Raw genomic sequence first — 27,222 nt, 5'->3', positions numbered from 1 at the left:
AGTGAATACAGGCCCAGTCAAACCAATCACTCCTCTTAGGCCAGTACCGTCAACCCGTGTCAGCCTGGTGAACCTCCAATGCGCTCCCTCTGTGGCAAGTAAATCCTTTCTTATGTAGGAAGACCAAAACTACACGCAATATTTCAGGTGTAGTCCTTCCTTTCTAAATCATTTTGCCTTTCTCTCCTACTCCCCCATGTCATCCACCTCCCAATCCTCCACCTATAATGCTCGACATTACATTACAAAAGAACATAAGGAATAGGAACAGGACTAAGCCATTCGGCTATGCCATTTCAGCATTGCGCTGATCCACCTCAGCTACAACTTTCTGCACCATCTCGATATCCTTTGAGAACTTTAGTGTCCAATAATCTGCTAATCACGGATTTGAATATACTCAATGACTTATTTCGTTGAAGCCTACTTGTGACAATAAGCTATTATTATTATTATTATTATTATTATTATTAGTTAAGGAGACCAAATTTGTACATGGTATCCTTGATGTGGTCTCACCAAGGCTCTGTACAATTGCACCCTTCTCCTTTCATATGCAGCACGGTAGCCTTGTGGATAGCACAATTGCTTCACAGCTCCAGGGTCCCAGGTTCGATTCCGGCTTGGGTCACTGTCTGTGCGGAGTCTGCACATCCTCCCCGTGTGTGCGTGGGTTTCCTCCGGGTGCTCCGGTTTCCTCCCACAGTCCAAAGATGTGCAGGTTAGGTGGATTGGCCATGATAAATTGCCCTTAGTGTCCAGAATTGCCCTTAGTGTTGGGTGGGGTTACTGGGTTATGGGAATGGGGTGGCAGTGTTGACCTTGGGTAGGGTGCTCATTCTAAGAGCCGGTGCAGACTCGATGGGCCGAATGGCCTCCTTCTGCACTGTAAATTCTATGATATGGTTGGGTTACAGCGTTAAGATCCCAGATCAGATTCCAACATTTGTTAGGATAGCAGACAAGAACCCCAAACGCTTTTTAATTTGTAAAACTGTGAAGAAAGGATACTTCGCTCCAGGAGAGATTCCACAAATAAGGATATGTTATATTAAAACAAACTTTATTATTAACTCAGGATTAGAAACATAGGCGGCACGTTGGCGCAGTGGTTAGTACTGATACCTCACCGGCGCTGAGGACACGGGTTCAATCCCAGCTCTGGGTCACTATCAGTGTGGAGTTTGCACATTCTCCCCGTGTGTCTCACCCCCACAACCCAAAGATGTGCAGGCTAGGTGGATTGGCCATGTTACATTGACCCTTAATTAGGAAAAACATTAATTGGGTACTCTAAATTTAAAATATATATATAATATATACATATATATATATATATATATTTAAAAAAATAAAGGATTAAACCCATTAACATCACAAATAAGGATATGTTATATTAAAACAAACTATTATTAACTCAGGATTAAACACATTAACATGGCTTTTCAATTAACATTTAAACACTTCTTAAGATAAAAGGAAACCGTCTTTACTACAAACTTCTACTTTATCTAGCAGGGTTACATGCTGCATACTTGTATAGACCTTTCTTGGAAAGACTGCTTGAAGAGAGAGATAAACCCTTTCAAGAAGCAGCCTGCAGACCTTTCTGTCTTTGTCAGACTACAGCTCAACCTGTCAGCATTTGGCAAAACTGCTGCTCTACTTAAAAGCTCCTAGCAAACTGCAAAACTACAGACAGCTCTGGCTCTTCCCATTAATTACATCATCTTTATCTCGCTCAGATCCCACGGCCTGTTTGCCTAAATCTAAACATAATGGGCATGATTCTCTGGAAAGATTTTTACGTGTGGTGGCGAGCAGGAATTGCCGTGGCTTCCAGGCGCTCGGCCCAGCGAGGTCGGCAACGCAATTCAATGTTAATTGGTCCACTTAACGAGGCCTTACGGGCTTCTCGCTGCAAATGATGGCACACCAGCTGATTCGCCGGGACCGCGTGCGCCAACTCCCCGCTAACACGGTTGAGTAGCACTTAAGCTGCACTTGCTCAGCCAACCCCAGCCAGCTTGCAATGGTGGCGCCGAGGAGACCAGCCTCAAGATTCGGGAACGCTGACCTGGGGAGGCTCCTGGATGCGGTGGAGGCTAGGAGGGATGTTCTGTTCCCCCGGGGGTCCCGGAGGTTGAGCAGCAAGGCTGCCAGTGCTGCCTGGGACGAGGTGGCAACAGAAGTCAGCGCGGGGAGTGTGACCAGGAGGACTGGCCTCCAGTGCCGGAAGAAGGTCAATGACCTACACCGGGCAGCATGACTGTGGAGACTCCAATGCCCAACCCCCCAGGCGACCCCAACCTTCCCGCCACACCCCTCCCCGTTCAACCCACACTTGGTCAGGTATCACCTTGATGTCAAAGGTAGTCACTTTCACCTGTCCTCTGGAGTTCCGCTTTTTTGTCCACTTTTGAACCAAGGCTACAATGAGATTAGGAGCCGAGTGACCCCTTAGCGTCAGTGAGCGGGTTATTACTGACTTAAGTGCTGCTCGATAGCACTGTTGATGACCCTGCTGCTGATGAAGGTAGAGGTCAAGGGGGTAAGGTTAGTTCCTACCAGCTGTCGGGCAAATTGGCAATTCATTTATTTTTTCACCTTACCCAGTGTTTTATCTATTAAAGTTCACAGAATAATGCTTCAAATACTTCATGGAGATTCTCTTCCTGGGAGGCCAGTCAGCTCTGTTAACCTGTCCTGCTATACATTTCGATAAAGGCTGATCTGTACCTCTCCTCAATTTACCTGCCTGAATTCCATATTCTATGATGCCTTGACCTAAAAATATCAAAATTGTTTTGACCACTAATTATTGCAGTGGTGCTCCCATGCAAGGAATGCCACTGCATTTCCATTTCCCCACCAGTAACAAATCCATTTGACTTCTGGAAGTATGGCCAACATGGATAAAGCAGCCTTAGCTAGTGAGCAGCTATGTTCACCTGCTGATAGATTTTCATTTCCATAGCATCTTTCATAAACTCAGGATCTCCTACTAAAGTGCTCGACAGGCACTGCAGGAAACGTGACAGCTTGTTTTGCACATGGCAAACTCCCCACAAACAGTAATGAAGCAATAATCAATCTGTTTTCAGTGCCCAAAGCTGAAAATGCTGGAAATGCAGGTCTAGCAGCGTCCGGGAAGAGCGAGAGAGAGTTGACATTTCAAGATGATGCCCATGGGGAAGAGCAGAAGATGAAATCAATTCCAACTCCCCTGTCGTGAGAGGGAATTTTCTGCGTAACCCCTGCAATAAGGCTATTACAATCTCGGACCAGACCCCAACAGTGTCTAGGATACTGGACAGAAACCCCAATATTTAATTTTAATTTTGTAAGACTGTCAGGACTGATTTCACAAAGAAATAGGGATATGGTAGATTAAAACAAACTTTATTACTAACACAGTATTAAAATATCTTTAACACCACACCAGAAAATAGGTCATAATTACCCCTTAAACAATGCTAATTAGTACAGTGAATACAGGAGCCCTTAACTGCTATCTTTATTCCCACTCAAGTAACAAGAAAAATAATCTCAGCTGTCAAACCACGATTAAATACAGTTAACTCTCTAATACCTGTGTACAGAAATGTCTGGATACTCTATTTTGAGAAAGAGCGATCTTGTGCCACTGCTTTAAAGAAAAGACCTGAATCCTGTCAGAACTATGCAGAAGCTCTGGCTGCTTTTCTTCAGAAGTTTCTTCAACTTGTTTCAGCTCACCGTCTAACCACACTCTTCTGAACTACCTGGAAAGAAACTGCTAATCTATGTACATACGTATCTTTGAACTGAACTGAATTCTCCCTCTGTGTACCCGAACAGGCGCTGGAGTGTGGCGACTAGGTGATTTTCACAGTAACCTCATTGCCGTGTTAATGTAAGCCTACTTGTGACAATAATAAAGGTTATTATTATAACTCCCAACTAACACTGCTTTTCCGCAAATGCCTGATCTCTTCGCTCCTCCCAGTAATTACATCATCTTACCAAGCTGAAATCTAATTAACTCCACAGGGAATTCTCTTAACCCAAACAAAACTCCCATTATACCAAGCTTTTACAATGCATTAATTGCATCCCTGGCTCCCAAAACCTTTCAAACTAGGATTTTAAAAATACTATTGCACCAGCCACACACACTCTAACCCAGACATTTAACCCTTACTGCACCAAATATCTATAGTACAATATATCTGAAATTCCTACATTCTTCACAAGGCTCATCTCCCAGTTATGTAGTTATTCCAACAGTTTCACTTTTTTCTTTGCTCTGAACAAATACCACAGCCATGAGACCTGAGAAGATAGAGTGCAAAATACAGGAAAGAGAGACCGGAAAATAAAAGTAGTGATAAGGAGGAGGGAAGAACTGTATTTCTTATTTGTTCCAGGAATGTGGGCAATGCTGGCTAGGCCAGTATTTGTTGTTCATCTTGAATTGTCCTTCAGGTGGTGGTGAGCTGCCTTCTTGAACCGCTGCAGTCCATGTGGTGTCGGCACATCCACACAGTGCTGTTAGGGAAGGAGTTCCAGGATTTTGACTCAGTGATAGTGAAGGAACGGTAGTCAGGATGGTTTGTGGTTTGGGTGGGAGAGGGGGGGGGGGGGGGGGGACTTTGCAGGTAGTGGTGTTTCCATGTGTCTGCTGTCCTTGTCCCTTGTCCTTCTAAAGGACAGGTCGTGGGTTTGGAAGGTGTTATTGAAGGAGGCTTGGTGAGTTCCTGCAGTGCATCTTATACATAATGCACGCTGATGGCTGGGTGCGCCAAATATTAATTGGACTGTCCCCTCTCATTAGAGAAGCAATCATATACACATTCTCCTATTTTAAAAGACGCAGTGATGTACAGATTCTGCTCAACTTTAGCTGTGTTTATGGTTTCAGAGAAAATTGCCTTCTCAGGAAATATGAAAACCTGACATTGAGGAATTATGTAGTATTGATAGCTCAGGGATGTAATGGAGATTATTAATGTAACTGTATCTGAAATGTCACTCCCATATTTATAGATACACTTGCATCTGTTAAAAAGTGAAAAGTAGAGGAGCACAATACAGCCTCCTTGCTTCAGTTACTGCTGGCTGCTCTCATGGCCCCTTCAGGCCGGATCTGTACCGTAGAATTTGGATACTGGAAGGGATGCAAAAATCACTATTGTACTAGTGTGCCCAGTATTAGATATTTAGTGTTCGGTAATCAGATAATGTTAGGGTGTATTCGTGGAGCAGGCTTCTTTTACTGAGGCCAGGAGTAAATGTTTGACTTCATTCATTGAACTAATTCAATCTGCTGGTGGTTGCTCCATTTTAGGTGTGGAAGCAATACAGGAGTGGGTTAAATAGTGGCAGATCAAGTTCAGTGTAGGGCTATCACTTTATGATAGAGGAAGATTGATCAGAGTATTATTTAAATGGTGAGAAGTTGGGAACTGTGGATGGGCAGAGAGATTTTAGAGGTACATGTGCAGACCGTTAAAAGCTTGTGAAGTTGCACAAAAACAATTGGAAAGGCGAATGGAATATTGGTCTTGATATCAAGGGGTGATGGAATACAAAGGGGGGGTTATGTTCCAGTGATGCAAAGCTCTGGCTTCAGTTCAAGATGCCGCACCTCAGGAAGAATATATTGACCCTGGAGAGGGTACAGCACAGATGCACTAGAACAATGTAATTTTCTAAACTCAATGGAATACAAGAGTAGGTGATGCAACGTATCCTGATAATTTTACCTTCAATGCACCTCCTAGCCCTGAACTCACATCTTTCTCTAGTCTCGCTCGTATCTTCCCTCTTGCCCTCTCTGAGTTCATTTTGTCCATGAGACCCACCTCCTCTTCCCTCTGATATCCACTAAACTGCTGATCACCCCTGGCCTGTTGTTAGCCCATATTGGTCACGGTTCTCTCTCTTCTGGTGTTGTCCCTCTCTTCTTTAAATCTCTCTTCATCACGCAATAAATTAAACCTTTACCCCTCTGTCCTTGAAAACTACCATCCCATCTCCAACCTCCCTTTCCTCTCCAAACTCCTTGAACGTGTTGTCTCCTCCAAAACCCATTCCCATCTTTCCCAGAACTCCATGTTTTAATCCCTCTAATCCGGTTTCTGCCTCTGTCACATTTCCAAAATGGTTACCTGCCTGAATTCCACAATGCATGATACCCTTACCTACAATTATCAAAGTTATTTTGACCACTAACCACTGCAGTTGGGCACCAATGCAAGGAATACCACTGCATTTTCCCACACCTCTGGGAATGTGACGAGTGGGGGACAAGACAGTCTTCGCCAAAGTTCAGCCAAGTTTACCAGCGCACAGATGTTTTCACCTGCTGATAGATTTTCATTTCTCCCTATAGCACCTTCCATAAACTAATAATTTGCTATTAAAGTGCTTCACAGAATCACAGAATTGTTCTGACGCAGAAGGAAACCATTCAGTCCATTGTGTTTGCACCAGTTCTCCAAATGAGCATTGTGACTTAGTGCTTTTTCTCCTACCCCTGCACATTGTTTCTAGTCAGGTAATCTTCTGATGCCCTCTTGAATGCCTCGATTGAATCTGCCTCCACCACACTTCCTTGCAGTGCATTCCAAGCCCAAACCACTCATCGCGTGAAAAAGTTTTTTCTCACATTACATTTGCTGCTTTTGTAAATCACTTTAAATCTGTGTCCTCTTGTTCTTGATCCTAATACAAGTGGGAACAGTTTCTCTCTGTCGCATTGTCCAGCCTCTCTCATCATTTTGAACATCTCCATAAACATTCTTCTTGGCCTTCTTCTCTCCAAGGAAAACAGTCCCAGCCTCTCCAATCCATCGTAATAACTGAAGTTTCTCATCCCTCGAACCATTCTTGTGAATCTCTTGCACACTCTCTCCAATGCATTCACATCCTTCCTATAGTGTGGCACTCAGAATTGTGCACAATACTCCAGCTGTCATGTGAATGTCTTTTTGAGAAAAGTGTGTTTTATCAAAAGGCTGCAGTGATGTCATTGTGGGTGGAGCTGGAATGTGATTCTGCTTTTTACTTTCGTTTTGAGCTGGCAGCTCTTTTTGGCTCTGTGTTTTAGTTTTGCTTTCAGTTGGGGAGCTGCATTCAAACCAAGCTGATGTATATTGGTCTATCTCTCTGTGTGGTAAACAAGGTGTTTAGATCACTTGATAATTTAAGAGTGATAACTGGTCTCTGGAAAATTCAAACCTACTGTCTTTGTTAAAAAGTGTTTTAGCTTATGGATGTTGTTAGGAAAGTTACTAAGGGTTACTTATAGAGTGCTGTATCTTTTTGGGGGGTTATCAGTGTTGGTAGTTGATAAGATGTTTACTGTGTGTTTATAAAATGTTAACTGGGTTCATAGAATAAACATTGTTTTTGTTTAAAAATACTTTTAGTTCTCTGTTGCATCACACCTGTAAAGTGAGCCCTTCTGCTCCCCATAACCAAACTCTATTCAACGTTGTGGGTCAGGTGAACTCCATGATATACTTTGGTGTTCTCTAAACCCTGGCCCATAATACAGCTGAGGTCTAACTAGTGTCTTGTGTAAGTTCAGCGTAACCTCCTTGCTTTTGTACTCAATGCCCCTATTAATAAAGCCCTGAATAGTATCTGCTTTATTAACAGCTCTCTCCACCTGTCCTGCCACTTTCAATGATCTGTGCACAAATACACCCGTGTCCCTCTGCTCCTGCTCCTTTTTTGAATTGTATCCTTTATTTTATACTGAGTCCATGTTCTTCCTACCAACATGCAGTACCTCACACTTTTCCGCATTGAACTTGATCTGCCACCAATCTGCCCACTGCACCAATTTGCCTGTCTTTTTGAAGTTCTACACTGTCTTTCTCATAGTTTACAATACTTCCAAGTTTTGTGTCATCCCCAAACTTTGAAATTAATGTTTTGCACTCCAAGGTCTAGGTGATTGATATTCAGAAAAACAAGGGTCTCAACTCCACTATAAGTCTTTCTACATCCCGAAAAGTACCCATTTACTCTCTACTTCCTATTATTCAGCCAAATTTGAATCTGTATCTCTACTGCCCCCTATATTCCATGAGCTATAAATTTTCTTCAAAGTCTGTTGTGTGGTACTGTATCAAATGCCTTCTGAAAGTCTAGAGAAGACTGGAATATTTTGGCCAGTTTGCCTACAATTTCCACTTTCGTTTTCTTCAATATCCTTGATGCATCTCAACCGGTCCAGGTGTCTTGTCATCTTTCAGTTCCGACAGTCTATTCAACAATTCCTCCTGATCAATTTTGAACCCTTCTATGGACAGTTTCCTCCTCTGGAGGGCTGAACAGCATCTAGCTCCTTGGTAAAGGCAGATGCAAAGTGTTTAATATCTCAGTCATGCCTCCAACTTCCATGTGTAAATATCCTTTTAGGTCACTAGTTGGCCTTTCTCCATTTACTACCCTCTTACTATTCGTATGTCTATAGACGACTTTGGGCTTCCATGGAACCATAGAATCCCTACAGTGCAGAAGGTGGCCATTTGGCACATCAAGTCTGCTCCAACCCTTTTAAAGGGCACCCTGCCTAGGACCACTGCCCCGCCCCATCTCCCTAACCTCATCTAACCTGCACATCTTTGGAATGTGGGAAGAAACTGGAGCACCCGAGATGTTGCTGCCAGTCTTTTCTGATAATTCCTCTTTGCTTCTCTAATGTGCTTTTTCACCTCCGTTCCAAACTTTTTCTCTGTTCCTCTTGGTTCTCAATTGTGTTTTCTACCTGATATCTGTCATAAGCACACTTGTTCTTCTTTAACTTAATTTCTTTAAAAAAAAATAAAACATTTTGAGTACCCAATTTAGCATGGCCAATCCACCTAACCTGCACATCTTTGGGTTGTGGGGGTGAGTCCCACACAGACACGTGGAAAATGTGCAAACTCCACACGGACAGTGACCCAGGGCCGGGATTCGAACCCGGGTCCTCCCGTGCTGTAGGCAGCAGTCCTAACCACTGTGCCACGTATCGCCCACTTTAGCTTAATTTTTGTCTCCCTTTTTCATCCAGGGTGCTCTAGATTTGTTTTCCCTACCTTTGCCTTTTAAGAGAATATTCCTTGACTGTGTCTGGACCATTTCTGTTTTGAAGGTAGCCCATTGTTCAGCTACAGTGTTTCCTGACAACCCTTCATTCCAGTCTATCCGGCCAAGCTCCGTTCCCCGGCCTTCAATTATTTTTATTCTGGATTGCCTATTGTAGTTTCTATTCAAAACCTTACAATACATTGGTCACTGTCTCCTAAATGTTCCCCCTCTCACACTTTTTAAAAATTAAATTTTAGTGTACCCAATTAATTTTTTCCAATTAAGGGGTAATTTAGCATGGACAATCCATTTACTCTGCACATCTTTGGGTTGTGGGGGCGAAACCCACGCAAACACAGGGTGAATGTGCAAATTCCACACGGATAGTGACCCAGAGCCAGGGTCGAACCTGGGACCTCGGCCCAGTGTGGTCGCAGTGCTAACCACTGCGCCACCATGCTGCCCTTCCCTCTCTAACATTTGATCTACTTGACCCACCTCATTTCCAAGAACCAGCTCCGGCAGTGCATCCTGTCTTGTGGATTGGACACAAATTGCTGCAGAAACATTTACAATACCAGTTTCCCAGTCTGCATTTGGGCGAGGGCCGGTTCTGAGTTGCTGACTGATTGAACTCGGCGAGGGCTGGTTCTGAATAGCTGACTAGTTGAACTCGCCGATGGCCGGTTCTGAGTAGCCGACCGGTCTGCCACCTCATCCACTTGCAGGTATGTGGAACGATGCTTCTCCGCTCCAGAGACACATATGGATTTGTCCACTGGTCTAGGTGGTGGTTAATGCTTCTGGATCTTTTCGCCCTTCACACGCAATGTAGGAAAAACAGCAGAAAAGTTGGTGACCTGCGCGTTGCTGAGTGACCGGCGTGTTGCCGATTGTCCACCCTGGATTAATGCATGCGTCTTTTACTGTAAACTTTGACTGTAAAACATAAACATTTTATGTTGTAGAAATATTCAGAGTCCGAAACTGAACAAACTCTTTCACTGGTCAGTGTTAAAGCACAGTGATCTTCTCTGGCCTGCTGGTTGGGTTACAAAACTTTCCACTGAAATCTGTATGCTCCTTTCATGCTTTATAGAAACAGACAATAAGTGACCACATCCCTCCTGTTTCCATTACATGCACATCATCAACAGATGACTTTCTCAACAATATTGAGTGGCTCGCCAATGGCAAGGATGATTGCATGTAATGGCTTTGGCAATTTTAAACAGTTTGGACCTTGAGTTATCTGTTGCACTTGTCTCAAAAATTCGCACCATGTCTGGTTTCGAAGATAATGAATTTTCTTTTGATAAAAGCTTTGTGAACTTTGCTTAAAAATTATCAAAAATTTTTTTTTCCAATTAAGGGGCAATTTAGCGTGGCCAATCCACCTTCCCTGCACATCTTTGGGTTGTGGGACTGAGACCCACGTAGACCCTTGGAGAATGTGCAAACTCCACACGGACAGTGATCCGGGGCTGGGATTGAACCCGGGTCCTCGGAGCTGTGAGGCAGCAGTGCTAAGGCCGCAGAGTTGGTGAGGTAAGCTTTTCTTTCCTTTTCCTCTCTCCACCCTTCCACCACCTCTAACCTGCGGGGAGTGTGAAAATCAGGTAAGCTTTTTTTTTCTTTCTGTAATTGTCAAGTTGATAAATCGAAGGGATGGCAGAGAGGGCAGTGCAATGTTCCTCCTGAAGGATGTTCGAGGTGAGGGACACCGTCAGTGGCCCTGCTGAGTTCACCTGCGGGAAGTGCACCCAACTCCAGCTCCTCAAAGACCGAGTTAGGGAACTGGAGCTGGATGAACTGAGGATCATTCGGGAGGCAGAGTCGGTAAATGATAGAAGCTACAGGGATGTAGTTATTCCTAAGAATGAAGGTAGCTGGGTGATGTTTAAAAGGAAGGGGAAGAAGCAGTCAGTGCAGGGATCCCCTGTGGTTGTTCCCCTCAATAACAGGTATACCTTTTTGGATACTGTTGGGGTAGGTGGGGGTGGACAGGGGACGGGACGGGACGACCTACCAGAGGTAAGCCACGGTGACCAGGTCTCTGGCACTGAGTCTGTCCCTGTGGCTCAGAAGGGAAGGGGGGAGAGCAGGCGAGCATTAGTTATTGGAGACTCTATAGTTAGAGGTACAGATAGGCGGTTCTGTGGCAACGATAGAGGCTCACGGTTGGTGTGTTGCCTCCCGGGTGCCAAGGTCCGTGACGTCTCTGATCGTGTTTTCAGGATCCTTAAGGGGGAGGGGGAGCAGCCACAAGTCGTGGTACACATCGGTACCAACGATATAGGTAGGAAAAAAGACGGGGATGTAAAACAGGAATTCAGGGAGCTAGGGTGGAAGCTGAGAGCCAGGACAGACCGTGTTGTCATCTCTGGTTTGCTGCCAGTGCCACGTGCTAGCGAGGTGAGGAACAGGGAGAGAGTGCAGTTAAACACGTGGCTACAGGGATGGTGTAGGAGGGAGGGTTTCAGTCACTGGATAATTGGAGCACATTCTGGGGAAGGTGGGACCTGTACAAACAGGATCGGTTACACCTGAACCAGAGGGGCACCAATATCCTGGGAGGGAAATTTGCTCCAGCTCTTCGGGGGTGGGGGGGGGGTTTAAACTAATTTGGCAGGGGGGTGGGAAAATGATTTGTAGTCCAGGAGATAGCGTTGCTGGAGTTCAGGAAGTTGAGGGTAGTGCAGTACTGAGGAAGGTACCAAGGTCACAAGAGTTGACCTGCAGGCATGAAGGTGGTTTGAAGTGTGTCTACTTCAATGCAAGAAGCATCAGGAATAAGGTTGGTGAGCTTGAAGCATGGATTGGTACCTGGGACTACGATGTTGTGGCCATTAAGGAGACGTGGATAGAACAGGGGCAGAAATGGTTGTTGGAGGTTCCGGGGTTTAGATGTTTCAGTAAAATTAGGGAAGGTGGTAAAAGAGGTGGAGGAGTAGCATTGTTAATCAAGGATAGTATAATGGCTGCAGGAAGGCAGTTTGAGGAGGATCTGTCTACTGAGGTAGTGTGGGCTGAAGTTAGAAATAGGAAAGGAGCGGTCACTTTGTTAAGAGTTTTCTAGAGTTTTCTAAACAGTAACAGAGATGTGGAGGAAAAGTTTGCAATGCAGATTTTGGATAGGTGCGGTAGTCACAGTGTGACTTTAGCTTTCCAAGTATTGATTGGAAACACTATAATTTGAATAGTTTGGATGAGGCTGTTTTTATGTGGATAGACCGACAAGAGGCGGGCCACATTGGATTTGGTACTGGGTAATGAACCGGGCCAAGTGTTAGATTTGGTTGTGTGAGAGCACTTTGGAGATAGTGCCACAATTCGGTGGCTTTCACTATAGCAATGGAGAGGGATAGGAACGTATGGCAGGACAAGGTTTATAACTGGGGGAAGGGTAATTACGATGTGATTAGGTAAGAATTGGGGAGCATAAGATGGAAACAGGAACTGTCAGGGATAGGCACAATTGAGATGTGGAGCTTGTTCAAGGAGCAAATACTGCGTGTCCTTGATATGTATGTCCCTGTCAGGCAGGGAGGAAATGGTCGAGTGAGGGAACCATGGTTTACAAAAGAGGTAGAATGTCTTGTCAAGAGGAAGAAGGGGGCTTATGTAAGGATGAGAAAACAAGGTTCAGTTAGGGCACTTGTGGGATACAAGATAGCTAGAAAGGAGCTCAAGAAAGAGCTTAGGAGAGCTAGGAGGGGGCATGAGAAGTTCTTGGCGGGTAGGATCAAGGAAAACCCCAAGGCTTTTTTACACTTATGTGAGGAATAAAAGAATGACCAAGGTGAAGTTAGGACCGGTCAAGGATAGTAGTGGGAACGTGTGCATGGAGTCTGAAGATATAGGAGAGGCCCTAAATGAATACTTTTCTTCAGTGTTCACAAAGGAGAGGGGCCATGTTGTTGAGGAGGATAGTGCGATACAGGCTGGTAGGCTGGAGGAGGTAGATATTCGGAAGGAAGATGTGTTAGAAATTTTGAGAAGCCTGAGGATAGATAAGTCCCCTGGGCCGGATGGGATATATCCTAGGATTCTTTGGGAGGCGAGGAATGAGATTGCAGAGCCTTTGGCTTTGATCTTTATGTCCCCACAGTCTACAGGAATAGTGCCAGAAGACTGAAGAGAGGCAAATGTTGTCCCCTTGTTCAAGAAAGGAAATAGGTATAACCCTGGGAATTATAGGCCGGTTCGTCTCATTTCAGTCATAGGTAAATTATTGGAAACGGTCCTGAGGGATAGGAATTATGATCATTTGGAAAGATACAGCTTAATCCAGGATAGTCAGCACGGATTTGTGAGGGATAAGTCTTGCCTCACAAGTTTGATTGTATTCTTTGGGGAGGTACCTAAGTACATAGATGAAGGTAGAGCAGTTGATGTCATATACATAGATTTTAGTAAGGCGTCTAATAAGGTGCCCCATGGTCGGCTCATGCAGAAAGTAAGAAGGCATGGCATAGAGGGAAATTTGGCCGATTGGATCAGTAACTGGCTATCACATAGAAGGTGGTGGTAGATGGTAAATTTTCATCCTGGAGCCCAGTCACCAGCGGTGTACCACAGGGATCAGCGACCTTTTCCTCAGGTGGATGTAGCTGTTACAAGGGGGCATAACTAAGGTTCATGGTGGAAGATATAGGAGGGATGTCAGAGGTAGGTTCTTTACTCAGAGAGTGGTTGGGGCGTGGAACGCACTCCCAGCTATGGTAGTGGAGTTGGACACTTTAGGAACTTTCAAGCGGTTATTGGATAGGCATATGGAGTGCACTAAAATGATTGGGGGTAGGTTGATTTGATCTTAGTTTCAGACTAGTTTGGCACAACATTGTGGGCTGAAGGGCCTGTACTGTGCTGTACAGTTCTGTGATCTATGTTCTAACCACTGCGCCACCGTGCTGCCCTGAAAGCTGTTGCAAAACAGCACCGAAAAATTACTTGAGTAACCACTCAGTAAGGTACAATATAAAAATGGTGAGTCTGAGATTTATTTAGTTTGGATTAATGGTGGCTGTGTATTACTGTAAGCATTGTAGGCATGGTTGTAACATTTGCAAACTCTGTTGGAACTGTTGGGATATGTTGCGTGTTTACCTCAAAGATTTTGAAATTGTATTTCACAGAATCATAGAAGAGAGAAGGCCATTTAGCCAATCCTGCCTAAGCCAGCTCTTTGATGGAACTGTGGAGTTGGACTGTTTCCCTGTTGTTTCCTAATAACTCTGCAAATTTCTCTTTACAAGTATTTATCCAATCCAATTTTCAACCAAACAGAAAATTGGGGGATGGCTATTCCCTGATACATTTCCACGGGAATGCCTTGGCCAATGAGAGTCAAGCTGCTTAATTTGAAATTGAACAGTAGCTTGGCACTTAACTGTTCCCTGCTACGTTCTCCATGGAAACGCCTCTACCAATCAGAGTCCACGTTCAATCCACAATCAGCAATCTCTTATGCAGTATAAATTGTTGTTCCCTTTACTGTTGGTAATCTTGCACTCTGTTCTGATGAGTGCAGGATGAAAAGCTTCAACAGCATGTCTCTTTTTCAGCAATTTATCCAATTCCTTTTTAAATGTTGCTGTTGAATATACTTGCACTGCCCTTTCAGGCAGTGCATTCTTGTCCACAGCAATTCTGTAAAGAAAAAAGAAAAGGTTTCCTTATGTTACCTCTGGGACTTTTGCCAATTGCTTTAAATCTTTATCTTTGGTTTAGAACTATGCTGCCACTGGAAACTGTTTCAGCTTCTTCACTCTATCAAAGCCATACACCATTTTGAACATCTCTTTTTCTTTAAGTGTATCTTCAGACACACTTTATTCCCTTTGAGAGGAATGGGGAAGTGGTGGAAGGATTCCTAAGCTGATTATCAGCCCCTTGAACCGATTTATGAACACTTGTGACCAATAAGTCCTGATGTTGGACTCTGACCCAGAACTTCTGATAGGGAAATAAGGATGCTATCACTGAGCTACAAGACCTCCCAGCACCTCTATCAAATTTCCTCATAACCTCCTCTATGAGTTTCTCTACTCTATTATCACTCCACAGTTTTGGTTTCCTTATCCAAGAAATGATACTTGCCTTGGAATGAGTGCAGTGAAGGTTCACCAGACAGATTCCTGGGATGGCAAGATTGTCGGACGAGGAGAGATTGGTTCAACTAGGCCTGTTTTCACTGGAATTTAGAAGAATGAGAGGTGATATTAAAACATATACAATTCTGACAGGGCTGGTCAGACTGGATGTTGTTTCCTCTGGGTTGGGGGGGGGGGCGCTGCGGAGTGGTCGAGACCAAAGGGTCACAGTCTCAGGATATGGTGTCGGCCATTTACAAATGAGATGAGGAGAAACGTCTTCACTCCGAGGGTGGTGAGCGTGAGGAATTATCTACAGTAGAATCTGTGGAGGCCAAGTCGTTGGATATATTTAACAAGGAAATAGATACATTTCTAGACTCTAAAGTTGACAAGGGGTATTTGGAGAACAATGGAGTATGGTGTTGTGTTACAAACCCAGTTGATATATCTGGACGGGAAGATCCCAGAATGGAATCTTGGCTCAAATGACCATAACGTTTACTTTTTAAAAATAAAACGTAGAGGAATAGAGTCACAGGACCACAAATTAGTTATAACAGCAAAAAAAAAATATTTTTAGCTTAACAATTACACAGATTTTAAGATTAGCACATATTGCAAAGTACATCTTAAGCTACATTGCTCCCATTGACACACAAAACGACTAAGGCACACTCCTCTCTAAACCCAAGTAAATGTCTCTGGAGTTCAGGTACAAGGATGTCCAGGCCCCTCTACTACAGCATTCTGTAACAGTGTTCTTCAAACTATTTTGCCCAGGACCTGTATTTACCAACTGCCGATACTTTGGGATCCATGCCGGCCGACCTTTGCGACCCACGCCGGCCGATCTTCACGACCCACGCCAGCCCATCTTCGCGACCCACGCCGGCCGATCTTCACGACCCACGCCAGCCCATCTTCGCGACCCACGCCGGCCGATCTTCACGACCCACGCCAGCCCATCTTCGCAACCCACGCCGGCCGACCTTTGCGACCCACGCCGGCCGACCTTTGCGACCCACGCCGGCTGACCTTTGCGACCCACGCCGGCCCACCTTTGCGACCCACACGGCCCACCTTTGCGACCCACGCCGGCCCACCTTTGCGACACATGCCGGCCCACCTTTGCGACACACGCCGGCCCACCTTTGCGACACACGCCGGCCCACCTTTGCGACACACGCCGGCCCACCTTTGCGACACACGCCGGCCCACCTTTGCGACCCACGCCGGCCCACCTTTGCGACCCACGCCGGCCCACCTTCGCGACCCACGCCGGCCCACCTTTGTGACCCACCATTTTCACTTACCTTTAATGTGACAGCTGAGCCTGCTTGGTCCTCACGATCTCACTTGTTTTGTTATTCAATGTTACATTTCTGTTCAGGACTTCAGCTGGTGATTTAAGTTCTCACTGCACACGTTGAAAAAGAAATCAAGAGGTTTGTCCTTGAACTCGCCATGCTCAGTCTCAAATGTCTTTGAAGTTTTAAGAGTTTTAATCTTTCATTTCCCAGTTCTTCCCTGCAGATAACTCCCAAGAGCTTTGCCTCCTGATTTGCATTGGCACAATTAATAAACCCATGCCTCAAGAAATTATCTTTATACTGCTTTGTTCCTGGTTCTTAATGGGTTGTTCACAAGAGGCCCTGGAGTTCACACCAGCACTGCTGGCAGCTACAAAATCTCTCTCGCGCTCAGAACACGTGACGTCAGTGGACTGGGTGCTTTCTGTCGCCGCCTCTGGAGAGTAGTCTCCATCGATTTTTAAAAAGAATCCGCTCCTGGGTCAGTGCACTGACATCAGGGGGAGGCGGCCTGCCTTGCTGGGCTCCGGGCCTGCCTACTGCTGGGTGTACACATGCATGGAATGGTCGGCATTCTGAAAGCCGGCCGCGGCTGGCATTTTTACAACCCACCCCTGGGTTGTGACTCTGAGTTTGCAAATGACTGTTCTATAGTCTTCCTCAATTTTAAATAATACTTTGACTCTCTGTTTTCCCACCAAAATAGACAGCCTCACATTTTTGTACATTATAGTCCAATCAGCCAAACTTTTGCCCACTCACTTTAACTATCTATATCCCTTTGCAAATTATTTGTGTCCTCCTCACAACTTGTTTTCCTACGTATCCTTGCATCATTAGTACATCTGGCTACATTACACTCTGTCCCTTACCAAAGTCATAAATGTAAATAGTTGAGGCCCCAGTACTGATTCTTGTTGAACTCCATTAATTATAGTTTACGAACCTGAAAATAACCCATTTATTCTGATTCTCTTTTCTCGTTTAGTTAGCCAATCCCTTTTTCCATGCAAATATATCACCCGCAACACCCTGAGCTTTAAACCTATTGAGAAACCTTTTACATGGCACCTTATTAAATAGCTTTTGAAAATCCAAATGCACTACATCTACATCTACTGGTTCCCCTTTATCCACCATGCTTGTTGCAGTGAGAGAGTTAAAAGCAAAATGTTGAAATTATTCATTTGGGCTTCTTGGCTCAGAACATCTGTAGCTTCACCTCTGGGAGAACTACAACTCTCTACCCCCAAGCCCCCCTCAGACCACCTGTTAAAGAGCGCCCAGGTCTTGATGATCTCATCTTACTGAATCCAGGTGGGTGCGCAACAGGTTAGAACTGAACTGGGTGGAAGGTGATGCGAGTCAGACTCTCAGCTCATTTGAAGTGCTCACTCAATTTGTGTCAGGCTGGCAGAGATCAAATTGCCCTTATTGTGCCAGCTACATCAAGCAAATGTTTTACTGAGGAAAGTTTGTAATTAATTATTGTGCATCGTAGCAGCATACACCAAATACAAGCCATTGAACCTGGAGCTCCTGGCATCCCCCTTGTGATCCAAAGTACTTCAAATTCTACAATGTGTCTAATGATACAGAGCTGAACATGGCCTCTCTTTCTGCTCCCTTACAGACAGTGATAATGAACTGTCGAGTGGAACAGGAGATGTTTCCAAGGAGTGTCCTGAAAAAATCCTGGAATCGTGGGGGGAATTGTTGCACAGATGGTGAGTATTTTGGTTCTCCACAAGGAAGTGAATCTGCATTCTACTGCAGGAAACATTCACTGTATGTTGACAATCCAAGAGATTTCATTTTGCTGGCCTGCCATTGTTGGTAAAGCTAATGGTTGGGTGAATAAAAAGATGTATTGATTCCCAGGGATATCACCATCTGGCATAGCTGCTCCTTGTTGAATGCCTGACTCTCAGCTCTCTCTCTCTCCTCACTCTCTCGCTTTCCCTCTGCCACATGCTCCTTCTCTCCTGCTTTCTCACGCTCTTGCTCTTAATGTTGCCTTCTTTCTCATACACCTCCTTGGTACCTTGCCAACCCTTTCACTCCCACAGTCTCTCCCTTGTGATCTCTGCCCCACGCTGTCCCTCACGACATTCCACCCTGTGCACATCCTCAACAGGCGCCCCCTGCAGTAAGACCCCATCCTCTCTCTCTCTCTCTCTCCTGTGCACTGTGAGCATTCCTGCTGTCTCTCCACTCTCTTCCCCTTAATGCCCTTCTGCCCCACCCTCATCCCGTCCTCTCTCTCACTTGACCTTTGCTCTCTCCTTCACTCTACTGGCCCCACAAACCTGCTTTTGCTGCTTCACCCTCCCTCACCCCCTTCCTTGCTCTCTCAGCCTCCCACTCCTCTTTGTTCCCTCGCTCTCTCTTTCAGCCCTGTGCGTGCCCTCTTTCTCGGCAGTATGTCCCTTGACCCTCCCTCTCACCCTCTCATGCCAGCAATCCCACTCGCTCTATCTGCTTCACCTTCAACCTTTTTCACCCTGAGTGTCCTTTGCATTTTTTCCTTTCCTTTATGCGCACTGTTCCTTCTTCATATTTCACTCACTCTCTCCCTTGTTCTTTGTGTCTCCCTTGACTGTGCTTCCAGCACTTTCATAGAATCATAGAATCCCTACAGTGCCGAAGGAGGCTATTTGACCCATCGAGCCTGCACCGACCCTCTGAAAGAGCATTCTATCTAAGCCCATTTACCCGCTCTAACCCTGTAAACCACCTAACTTAACCGTTGGACACTAAGGGCAATTTACCATGGCCAATCCACCTATCCGGCACATCTTTCGACTGTGGGAGGAAACCGGAGCACCTGGAGGAAACCCACGCAGACATCGGGAGAATGTGCAAATTCCACACAGTCACCCAAGGCTGGAGTTGAGCCCAAATCCCTGTTGCTGTGAAGCAGCTGTGCTAATCACTGTGCCACCGTGTCGCTGTCCCAGAAGTGTTTCTCTCTAACTCCTTAGGATAGGGGTTCCCAAGGTCCATGGAGGGTCCCCAGAGGTCCGCGAAGCTGGCGGCCGCCATGTCACCGGTAAACTCCGGATCGAATGTGTAACATTTAAAAAGAATGAGAGAAATCAAATGGGTCAATCGGAGCACGGTCTCTCTGAGCATTGGACGTTAATAGGCTGACTGCCAGCCTATCAGAATCCAGTGCTCCAAGTGGCCTTGCTCTGAGTGACCCAGTTGATTTGTTCCATCTCGCTGTTGTTGGGCCAACAGTGAGGCTGAAGTGCCACAGGAGCTGGCAGGGGACTAATCAGAAAGCTAGGTGGCAGCAGTGAGGAAAGGCTGCGCGTGGCCTGTAGGCGGGGGAATCGGCGGTGCCTCGCGAAAGGAGTGAGTGGGGTTAAAGCCTCAAGAAAGGAACAAGTTTGGTTTGGGCCTCGGGAATGGAGTTGGGAGGGGTATTCGGACCTGGGGAAAGGAGTCTGGGTGGTAGTTTGTGCTTCGGGGAGAGGTGAGCGTGCCTGTATGTGTGTGTACGTGTGTCTGTGTGAGAACGCCTGTGTGAGGGGACATGTGTGCATGTAGGTATGTGTGTGTGAGGAAATAAGCGTGTGCATGTGTGTGAAGATATGTGTGTGAGAGAGTGTATGTGAGAGAGAGGATGTGAGTGTGTGAGAGAGAGGGTGTGAGTGTGAGAGAGAGAGGGTGTGAGTGTGCGAGAGAGAGGGTGTGTGAGAGAGGGTATGAGTGTGCGAGAGAGATGTGAGTGAGAGAGAGGAGGTGAGTGTGAGAGAGAGAGGAGGTGAGTGTGAGAGAGAGGAGGTGAGTGTGAGAGAGAGGAGGAGAGTGTGTGAGAGAGAGGAGGTGAGTGTGTGAGAGAGAGGAGGTGAGTGTAAGAGAGGAGGTGAGTGTGAGAGAGGAGGTGAGTGAGAGAACATAAGAACTAGGAACAGGAGTAGGCCATCTGGCCCCTCGAGCCTGCTCCGCCATTCAATGAGATCACGGTTGATCTTTTGTGGACTCAGCTCCACTTTCCGGCCCAAACACCATAACCCTTAATCCCTTTATTCTTCAAAAGATTATCTATTTTATCCTAAAAACATTGAATGAAGAAGCCTCAACTGCTTCACTGGGCAAGGAATTCCATAGATTCACAACCCTTTGGGTGAAGAAGTTCCTCCTAAACTCAGTCCTAAATCTACTTCCCCTTATTTTGATGCTATGCCCCCTAGTTCTGCTTTCACCCGCCAGTGGAAACAACCTGCCTGCATCTATCCTATCTATTCCCTTCATAATTTTATATGTTTCTATAAGATGCCCCTGTGGTGATGTGCATCAATGTAAATGCATGTAGGCTAGCTAGACACTAGAGGGAGCACCAGAAACATCACACACACACACACTCAGCCAATAGATCAGTTAGATAGGAGACGACCAATGGACATTCACGATACACAAGGAGGTGGCACGACTACAGGGGGGCATTACACCAACCCATATATAAAGGACACCACACACATGATCTGCCTCTTTCCAGTGGAGACAGTCAGTGAGTACAGACACAGGGTTGATCCAATATTAGACCCACCACATGGATTGCAGCAGCTGGTTAGTCAGTCTGGGTAGCTATCGTAGGATTAGCAGTAGTGTCGAACCCGAGTAATAGAAGTGTAAATAATTTAATAAACGTGTTGAAGTTATCTCCACGTCTGAACCTTCCTTTGTCAAGTGCACCACAAGGAAGCCGCTTATGTTACACCTACAACATAACAAATCATGGTACCAAGACTGAACTGTTTCAATCCAGATAGCCATACCTCAGCGTACAGTGACAACCAGCAACGATACCCAGGCAAGATGTTCGAGATCCGGATTCCACAGCAGCTCCAGTGCCACGGCGATCTCCGCGAAAACTGGCGGGCATTCCGGCAAAAGTTTGAAATCTTCCTGGTGGCAGCCAAACTAGAAGAAGTGGCCGATCCTGAAAAAACAGAGATTCTCCTCACCATCGCCAGTGCCAGAGCAGAAGGAATCTTTTAAAAATTCAAGTTCTCCAAGGGGCAAAACAGGAGCGACTTCCAGGCAGTCCTGGACAAATTCGGAAAATACTGTAAGGAAAACACACTCCAACCAGCAAGAAAAGGTAAGAGAAGCGCCAGTACTCACCTCGAGGCCGAAATCCCGGAGCAGAGAACGATTTTGGTTGGCGGCCATCTTTCTAAAGGGATTGCACTTGTGCAGTTATGCGAGAAGCGCGCAGAACGGGAAGGTCCGTTTGCGCATGCGCAAGACGGCGAGCATGCGCAATCACGAAAACGGCCATCGGCAAAGGAACAGCGATCTGCGCATGCGCAATCGCTTCCTACTCAATACGTCACATGCGTCATGATGTCAGAGGCCCCGGACCACACCCATTTAAAGGGGAAACATCCCAAATCAAAAAAAAAAATCTTTTAAAGCTGTTAAACAACCTTCTTTCACCTGGAATGACAGCACAATGCCTCAAATTCAACCAGGAAATGAAATTAACCTCCGAAGAACCCTGCAACAAGCAGTTACCTATGCCCAAACCGATGTTTCCGACCTTGAATACTTCGATACCGACCGTTACATTTTCTCTGGACGTCGCAAGCCCAGTGCCAGCTCCGACGCAAACAGTGATGATATGGTCCTAGAAGACGACAACTCAGACGAACCTTTCACCTTGGGAGGCTACCCCAGTACCAAATCCGAACCGCAACTAGACGTGTTGCACATTGAAGACCCCCGTATTGAATCCGACGCAGACACGGATTCGTTCTTCGGATTTGAGGATCTTCAGCCCAGCAGATATGACATCCCAACTCGTGAGTGCGGGATGATGCTGCAGCCTGAAACCAAGAGACAGAGAGCGGTACAAGCCCACAGAGAGCGGCCTGCTGCCACACACAGCATGGTCCACGCCCCGCTCAGGGTTCCCGACTCTACGAAAGAAGACACGCAAGACTCCACACCGCAGTCCTTGCATGAACAAGAAGTGACTCCAGTGTCACAAGCCTCCACAGCAAGTTTGTGGACAGACTCCATGATAGAAGAAACGCAAGACTCCAGAGCGCAGTCCTTGCACACACAAGACGTGACTCCAGTGTTACAAGCCTCCGCAGCGAGCTCGTGGACAGCCTCCACGATAGAAGCAACGCAAGACCCCAACGCGCAGTCCTTGCAGGAACAAGACCGTGAGGGTCTAGCAAGCTCCTCTGACCAACTAGCGGCAGACAATGCAAGTCTGCCAGGCTCAAGTGAACAGCAAGAAGACTATGAAAGTCTACTACGCTCCAGTGCACAGCAGGACGACCATGACGGTCTCTCATGCTACAGCGAAGAACAAAGCGACGATGACAGTCCAAGCCCAAATGAAGGACAACAGCAAGACAATGACAGTCCACCCACATTGCTTGCGCCACCAGATGAAGACTCTGACAATTTACCCAACCCAAGTGAACAACAAGCAGCTACTGAGGATCTACCCACGGTATGTGAGACGAGTGACGACAGCATCCCACTTCCCATGCAAGATGTGCAAAGTGACAGACCTCAGCTAGTGTGTACAGAGGCACTCGACGATCACTGTGTGACCACTGGTGACCCCGGTGACACCATGATACTTCCACTCTCATTCGCTCGAACCTCTCCACAAGTCAATGCATTCCTGCATGTTCTGACTACAGACGTGCAGCTTCAAGAAATCTCAGCTGACTCCAGTGAACCTGCTAAGACTCCGAACGGGGAGCATCAACAAACCAACACTGACTCAGTTAAAACAGATCAGACTCCAGATGGGGAGCAACCAAACGTCGACTCTGATTCACGTAAGCCAGACTTTACTTCAGACAGGGAGTGCTGCAACCTCAGTGACTGGAGATGGATCACTTAACAATTACACTGGGCCAGTAATAACAAGCAGCGGCTACAGTCCAAGAGGAATACACCAATATTCACCACAGCTATATCCACACATTTATTCCACACCAGCAGTGCAGCCAATGACAGCTCATGCTGGAGAAACCCAATATTCAGGCATGCAGCAGCCAACAGTCTATGCAGCATATTCTCAAACAGGCCAGCACTACGGATTGCCCACTAATGGAATTAAGACTGAAGGAGGTCTACCGCAAGCTCAATCTGCACTACAGACTGGATGCCTTAGTTACAGCCCAGGATTTGCTGCACCCCAGCCTGGCCAGACGGCATATTCCTATCAGATGCAAAGTTCTACTTTCACACCATCACCAGGTATTTATGCGAGCAGCAATTCTGTTTCCAATTCGACAAGTTTTAACGGTTCTCGGCAGGATCACCCTTCCAGCTCAGCATGTGGCCAGAACCAGTGTGTACAGTCTTATCCAACTTCAACATATGGCACATCCATGACCTCGGATGATACTGTTGATGGTACCTCTTCAACGTCAACACCTATCAGCTACAAGATGCCATCCGACAGCACCATCACAAACATCGAAAAGGAAAGGACTCAAAATCAGACAGCGAAGTGATTTGACCACTTCTTGGTTCCTGTGGCACAGGGACGTTGATGGCGTTCATAACCAAGAGAGACATTTGACCATGATGATTGATGGTTTTTGGACTCACACGAATGATTTGGACTTATTGTTTAATCACTGTTCGCATGACTTGTATATATACCTTACCTTATCTACCTGTTCTTTGTTCAATTTTCTCAAAGTGTGCAGAAAATATGTAACATATAAAAAAAGGGGGATGTGGTGATGTGCATCAATGTAAATGCATTTTTCTAGCTAGACACTAGAGGGAGCACCAGAAACATCACACACAGCCAATAGATCAGTTAGATAGGAGACAACCAATGGACATTCACGATACACAAGGAGGTGTCACGACCACAGGGGGCATTACACCAACCCATATATAAAGGACACACATGATCTGCCTCTTTCCAGTGGAGACAGTCAGTGAGTACAGACACAGGGTTGATTCAATATTAGACCCACCACGTGGATTGCAGCAGCTGGTTAGTCAGTCTGGGTAGCTATAGTAGGATTAGCAGTAGCGTCGAACCCGAGTAATAGAAGTGTAAATAGTTTAATAAACGTGTTGAAGTTATCTCCACGCTGAACCTTCCTTTGTCAAGTGCACCACAAGGAAGCCGCTTATGTTACACCTACAACATAACAAATCACCCCCCTCATCCTTCTAAATTCCAACGAGTACAGTCCCAGTCTACTCAACCTCTGCTCGTAATCCAACCCCTTCAGCTCTGGGATTAACCTAGTGAATCTCCTCTGCACACCCTCCAGCGCCAGTACGTTGTTTCTCAGGTAAGGAGACCAAAACTGAACACAATACTCCAGGTGTGGCCTCACTAACACCTTATACAATTGCAGCAGAACCTCCCTAGTCTTAAACTCCATCCCTCTAGCAATGAAGGACAAAATTCCATTTGCCTTCTTAATCACCTGTTGCACCTGTAAACCAACTTTTTGCGACTCATGCACTAGCACACCCAGGTCCCTCTGCGCAGCAGCATGTTTTAATATTTTATCATTTAAATAATAATCCCTTTTGCTGTTATTCCTACCAAAATGGATAACCTCACATTTGTCAACATTGTATTCCATCTGCCAGACCCTAGCCCATTCACTTAACCTATCCAAATCCCTCTGCAGACTTCCGGTGTCCTCTGCACGTTTTGCTTTACCACTCATCTTAGTGTCATCTGCAAACTTGGACACATTGCCCTTGGTCCCCAACTCCAAATCATCTAACTAAATTGTGAACAATTGTGGGCCCAACACTGATCCCTGAGGGACACCACTAGCTACTGATTGCCATCCAGAGAAACAATCCTTAATCCCCACTCTTTGCTTTCTATTAATTAACCAATCCTCTATCCATGTTACTACTTTACCCTTAATGCCATGCATCTTTATCTTATGCAGCAACCTTTTGTGTGGCACCTTGTCAAAGACTTTCTGGAAATCCAGATATACCATATCCATTGGCTCCCCGTTATCTACCGCATTGGTAATGTCCTCAAAAAATTCCACTAAATTTGTTAGGCACGACCTGCCCTTTATGAACCCATGCTGCGTCTGTGCAATAGGACAAGTTCCATCCAGATGCCTCGATATTTCTTCCTTGATGATAGATTCCAGCATCTTTCCTACTACCGAAGTTAAGCTCACTGGCCTATAATTAGCTGCTTTCTGCCTACCTCCTTTTTTAAACAGTGGTGTCACGTTTGCTAATTTTCAATCCACCGGGACCACCCCAGAGTCTAGTGAATTTTGGTAAATTATCACTAGTGCATTTGCAATTTCCCTCGCCATCTCTTTTAGCACTCTGGGATGCATTCCATCAGGGCCAGGAGACTTGTCTAACTTTAGCCCCATTAGCTTGCCCATCACTACCTCCTTAGTGATAACAATCATCTCAAGGTCCTCACCTGTCATAGCCTCATTTCTATCAGTCACTGGCATGTTATTTGTGTCTTCCACTGTGAAGACCGACCCAAAAAACCTGTTCAGTTCCTCAGCCATTTCCTCATCTCCCATTATTAAATCTCCCTTCTCATCCTCTAAAGGACCAATATTTACCGTAGCCACTCTTTTTTGTTTTATATATTTGTCCAAACTTTTATTATCTGTTTTTATATTCTGAGCAAGTTTACTCTCATAAAATCTTACTCTTATTTATAGCTTTTTTAGTAGCTTTCTGTTGCCCCCTAAAGATTTCCCAGTCCTCTAGTCTCCCACTAATGATTGCCACTTTGTATGCTTTTTCCTTCAATTTGATACTCTCCCTTATTTCCTTAGATATCACGGTCGATTTTCCCTCTTTCTACCGTCCTTCCTTTTTGTTGGTATAAACCTTTGCTGAGCACTGTGATAAATCGCTTGGAAGGTTCTCCACTGTTCCTCAACTGTTTCACCATAAAGTCTTTGCTCCCAGTCTACCTTAGCTAGTTCTTCTCTCATCCCATTGTAATCTCCTTTGTTTAAGCACAAAACACTAGTGTTTGATTTTATCTTCTCACCCTCCATCTCTATTTTAAATTCCACCATTTTGTGATCGCTCCTTCCGAGAGGATCCCTAACTATGAGATCATTAATCAATCCTGTCTCATTACACAGTATCTGATCTAGGACCGCTTGTTCGCTCGTAGGTTCCATTACATACTGTTCTAGGAAACTATCGAGGATACATTCTATAAACTCCTCCTCAAGGCTGCCTTGACCGACCTGGTTAAACCAATCGACATGTAGATTAAAATCCCCCATGATAACTGCTGTACCATTTCTACATGCATCAGTTATTTCTTTGTTTATTGCCTGCCCCACCATAATGTTACTACTTGGTGGCCTGTAGACTACTCCGATCAGTGACTTTTTCGCCTTACTTTTCCTGATTTCCACCCAAATGGATTCAACCTTATCCTCCATAGCACCAATGCCATCCCTTACTATTGCCTGGATGTCATCCTTAAATAATAGAGCTACACCACCTCCCTTACCATCCACTCTGTCCTTCCGAATAGTTTGATACCCTCAGATATTTAACTCCCAGTCGTGACCATCCTTTAACCATGTTTCAGTAATGGCCACTAAATCATAGTCATTCACGATGATTTGCGCCATCAACTCATTTACCTTATTCCGAATACTACGAGCATTCAGGTAAAGTACACTTATGTTGGCTTTTATACCTCTGTTTTGAATCTTAACACCTCGATCAATAACCTCTCCTAAGTTATATTT

At 45.5% G+C, this 27,222-nt stretch overlaps 1 protein-coding gene across 2 annotated transcripts in view; it reads left to right on the top strand.

Annotated features, from left to right (window-relative positions):
• The window catches only part of rabgap1l (RAB GTPase activating protein 1-like), a 934,074-nt gene that overhangs the window by 394,279 nt on the left and 512,573 nt on the right, over positions 1 to 27,222 (top strand). For both annotated transcript variants that reach the window (XM_072511773.1, XM_072511772.1), the window contains one exon: positions 18,111 to 18,204. In XM_072511773.1, coding sequence (XP_072367874.1) covers positions 18,111 to 18,204 — 94 coding nt within the window. The remainder of the gene's footprint in view (positions 1 to 18,110; positions 18,205 to 27,222) is intronic.

The sequence above is a fragment of the Scyliorhinus torazame genome, chromosome 7 (assembly GCF_047496885.1).
Source record: "Scyliorhinus torazame isolate Kashiwa2021f chromosome 7, sScyTor2.1, whole genome shotgun sequence".
Classification (NCBI taxonomy): Eukaryota; Metazoa; Chordata; class Chondrichthyes; order Carcharhiniformes; family Scyliorhinidae; genus Scyliorhinus; species Scyliorhinus torazame.
This window is presented reverse-complemented; position numbering and strand designations above follow the sequence as displayed.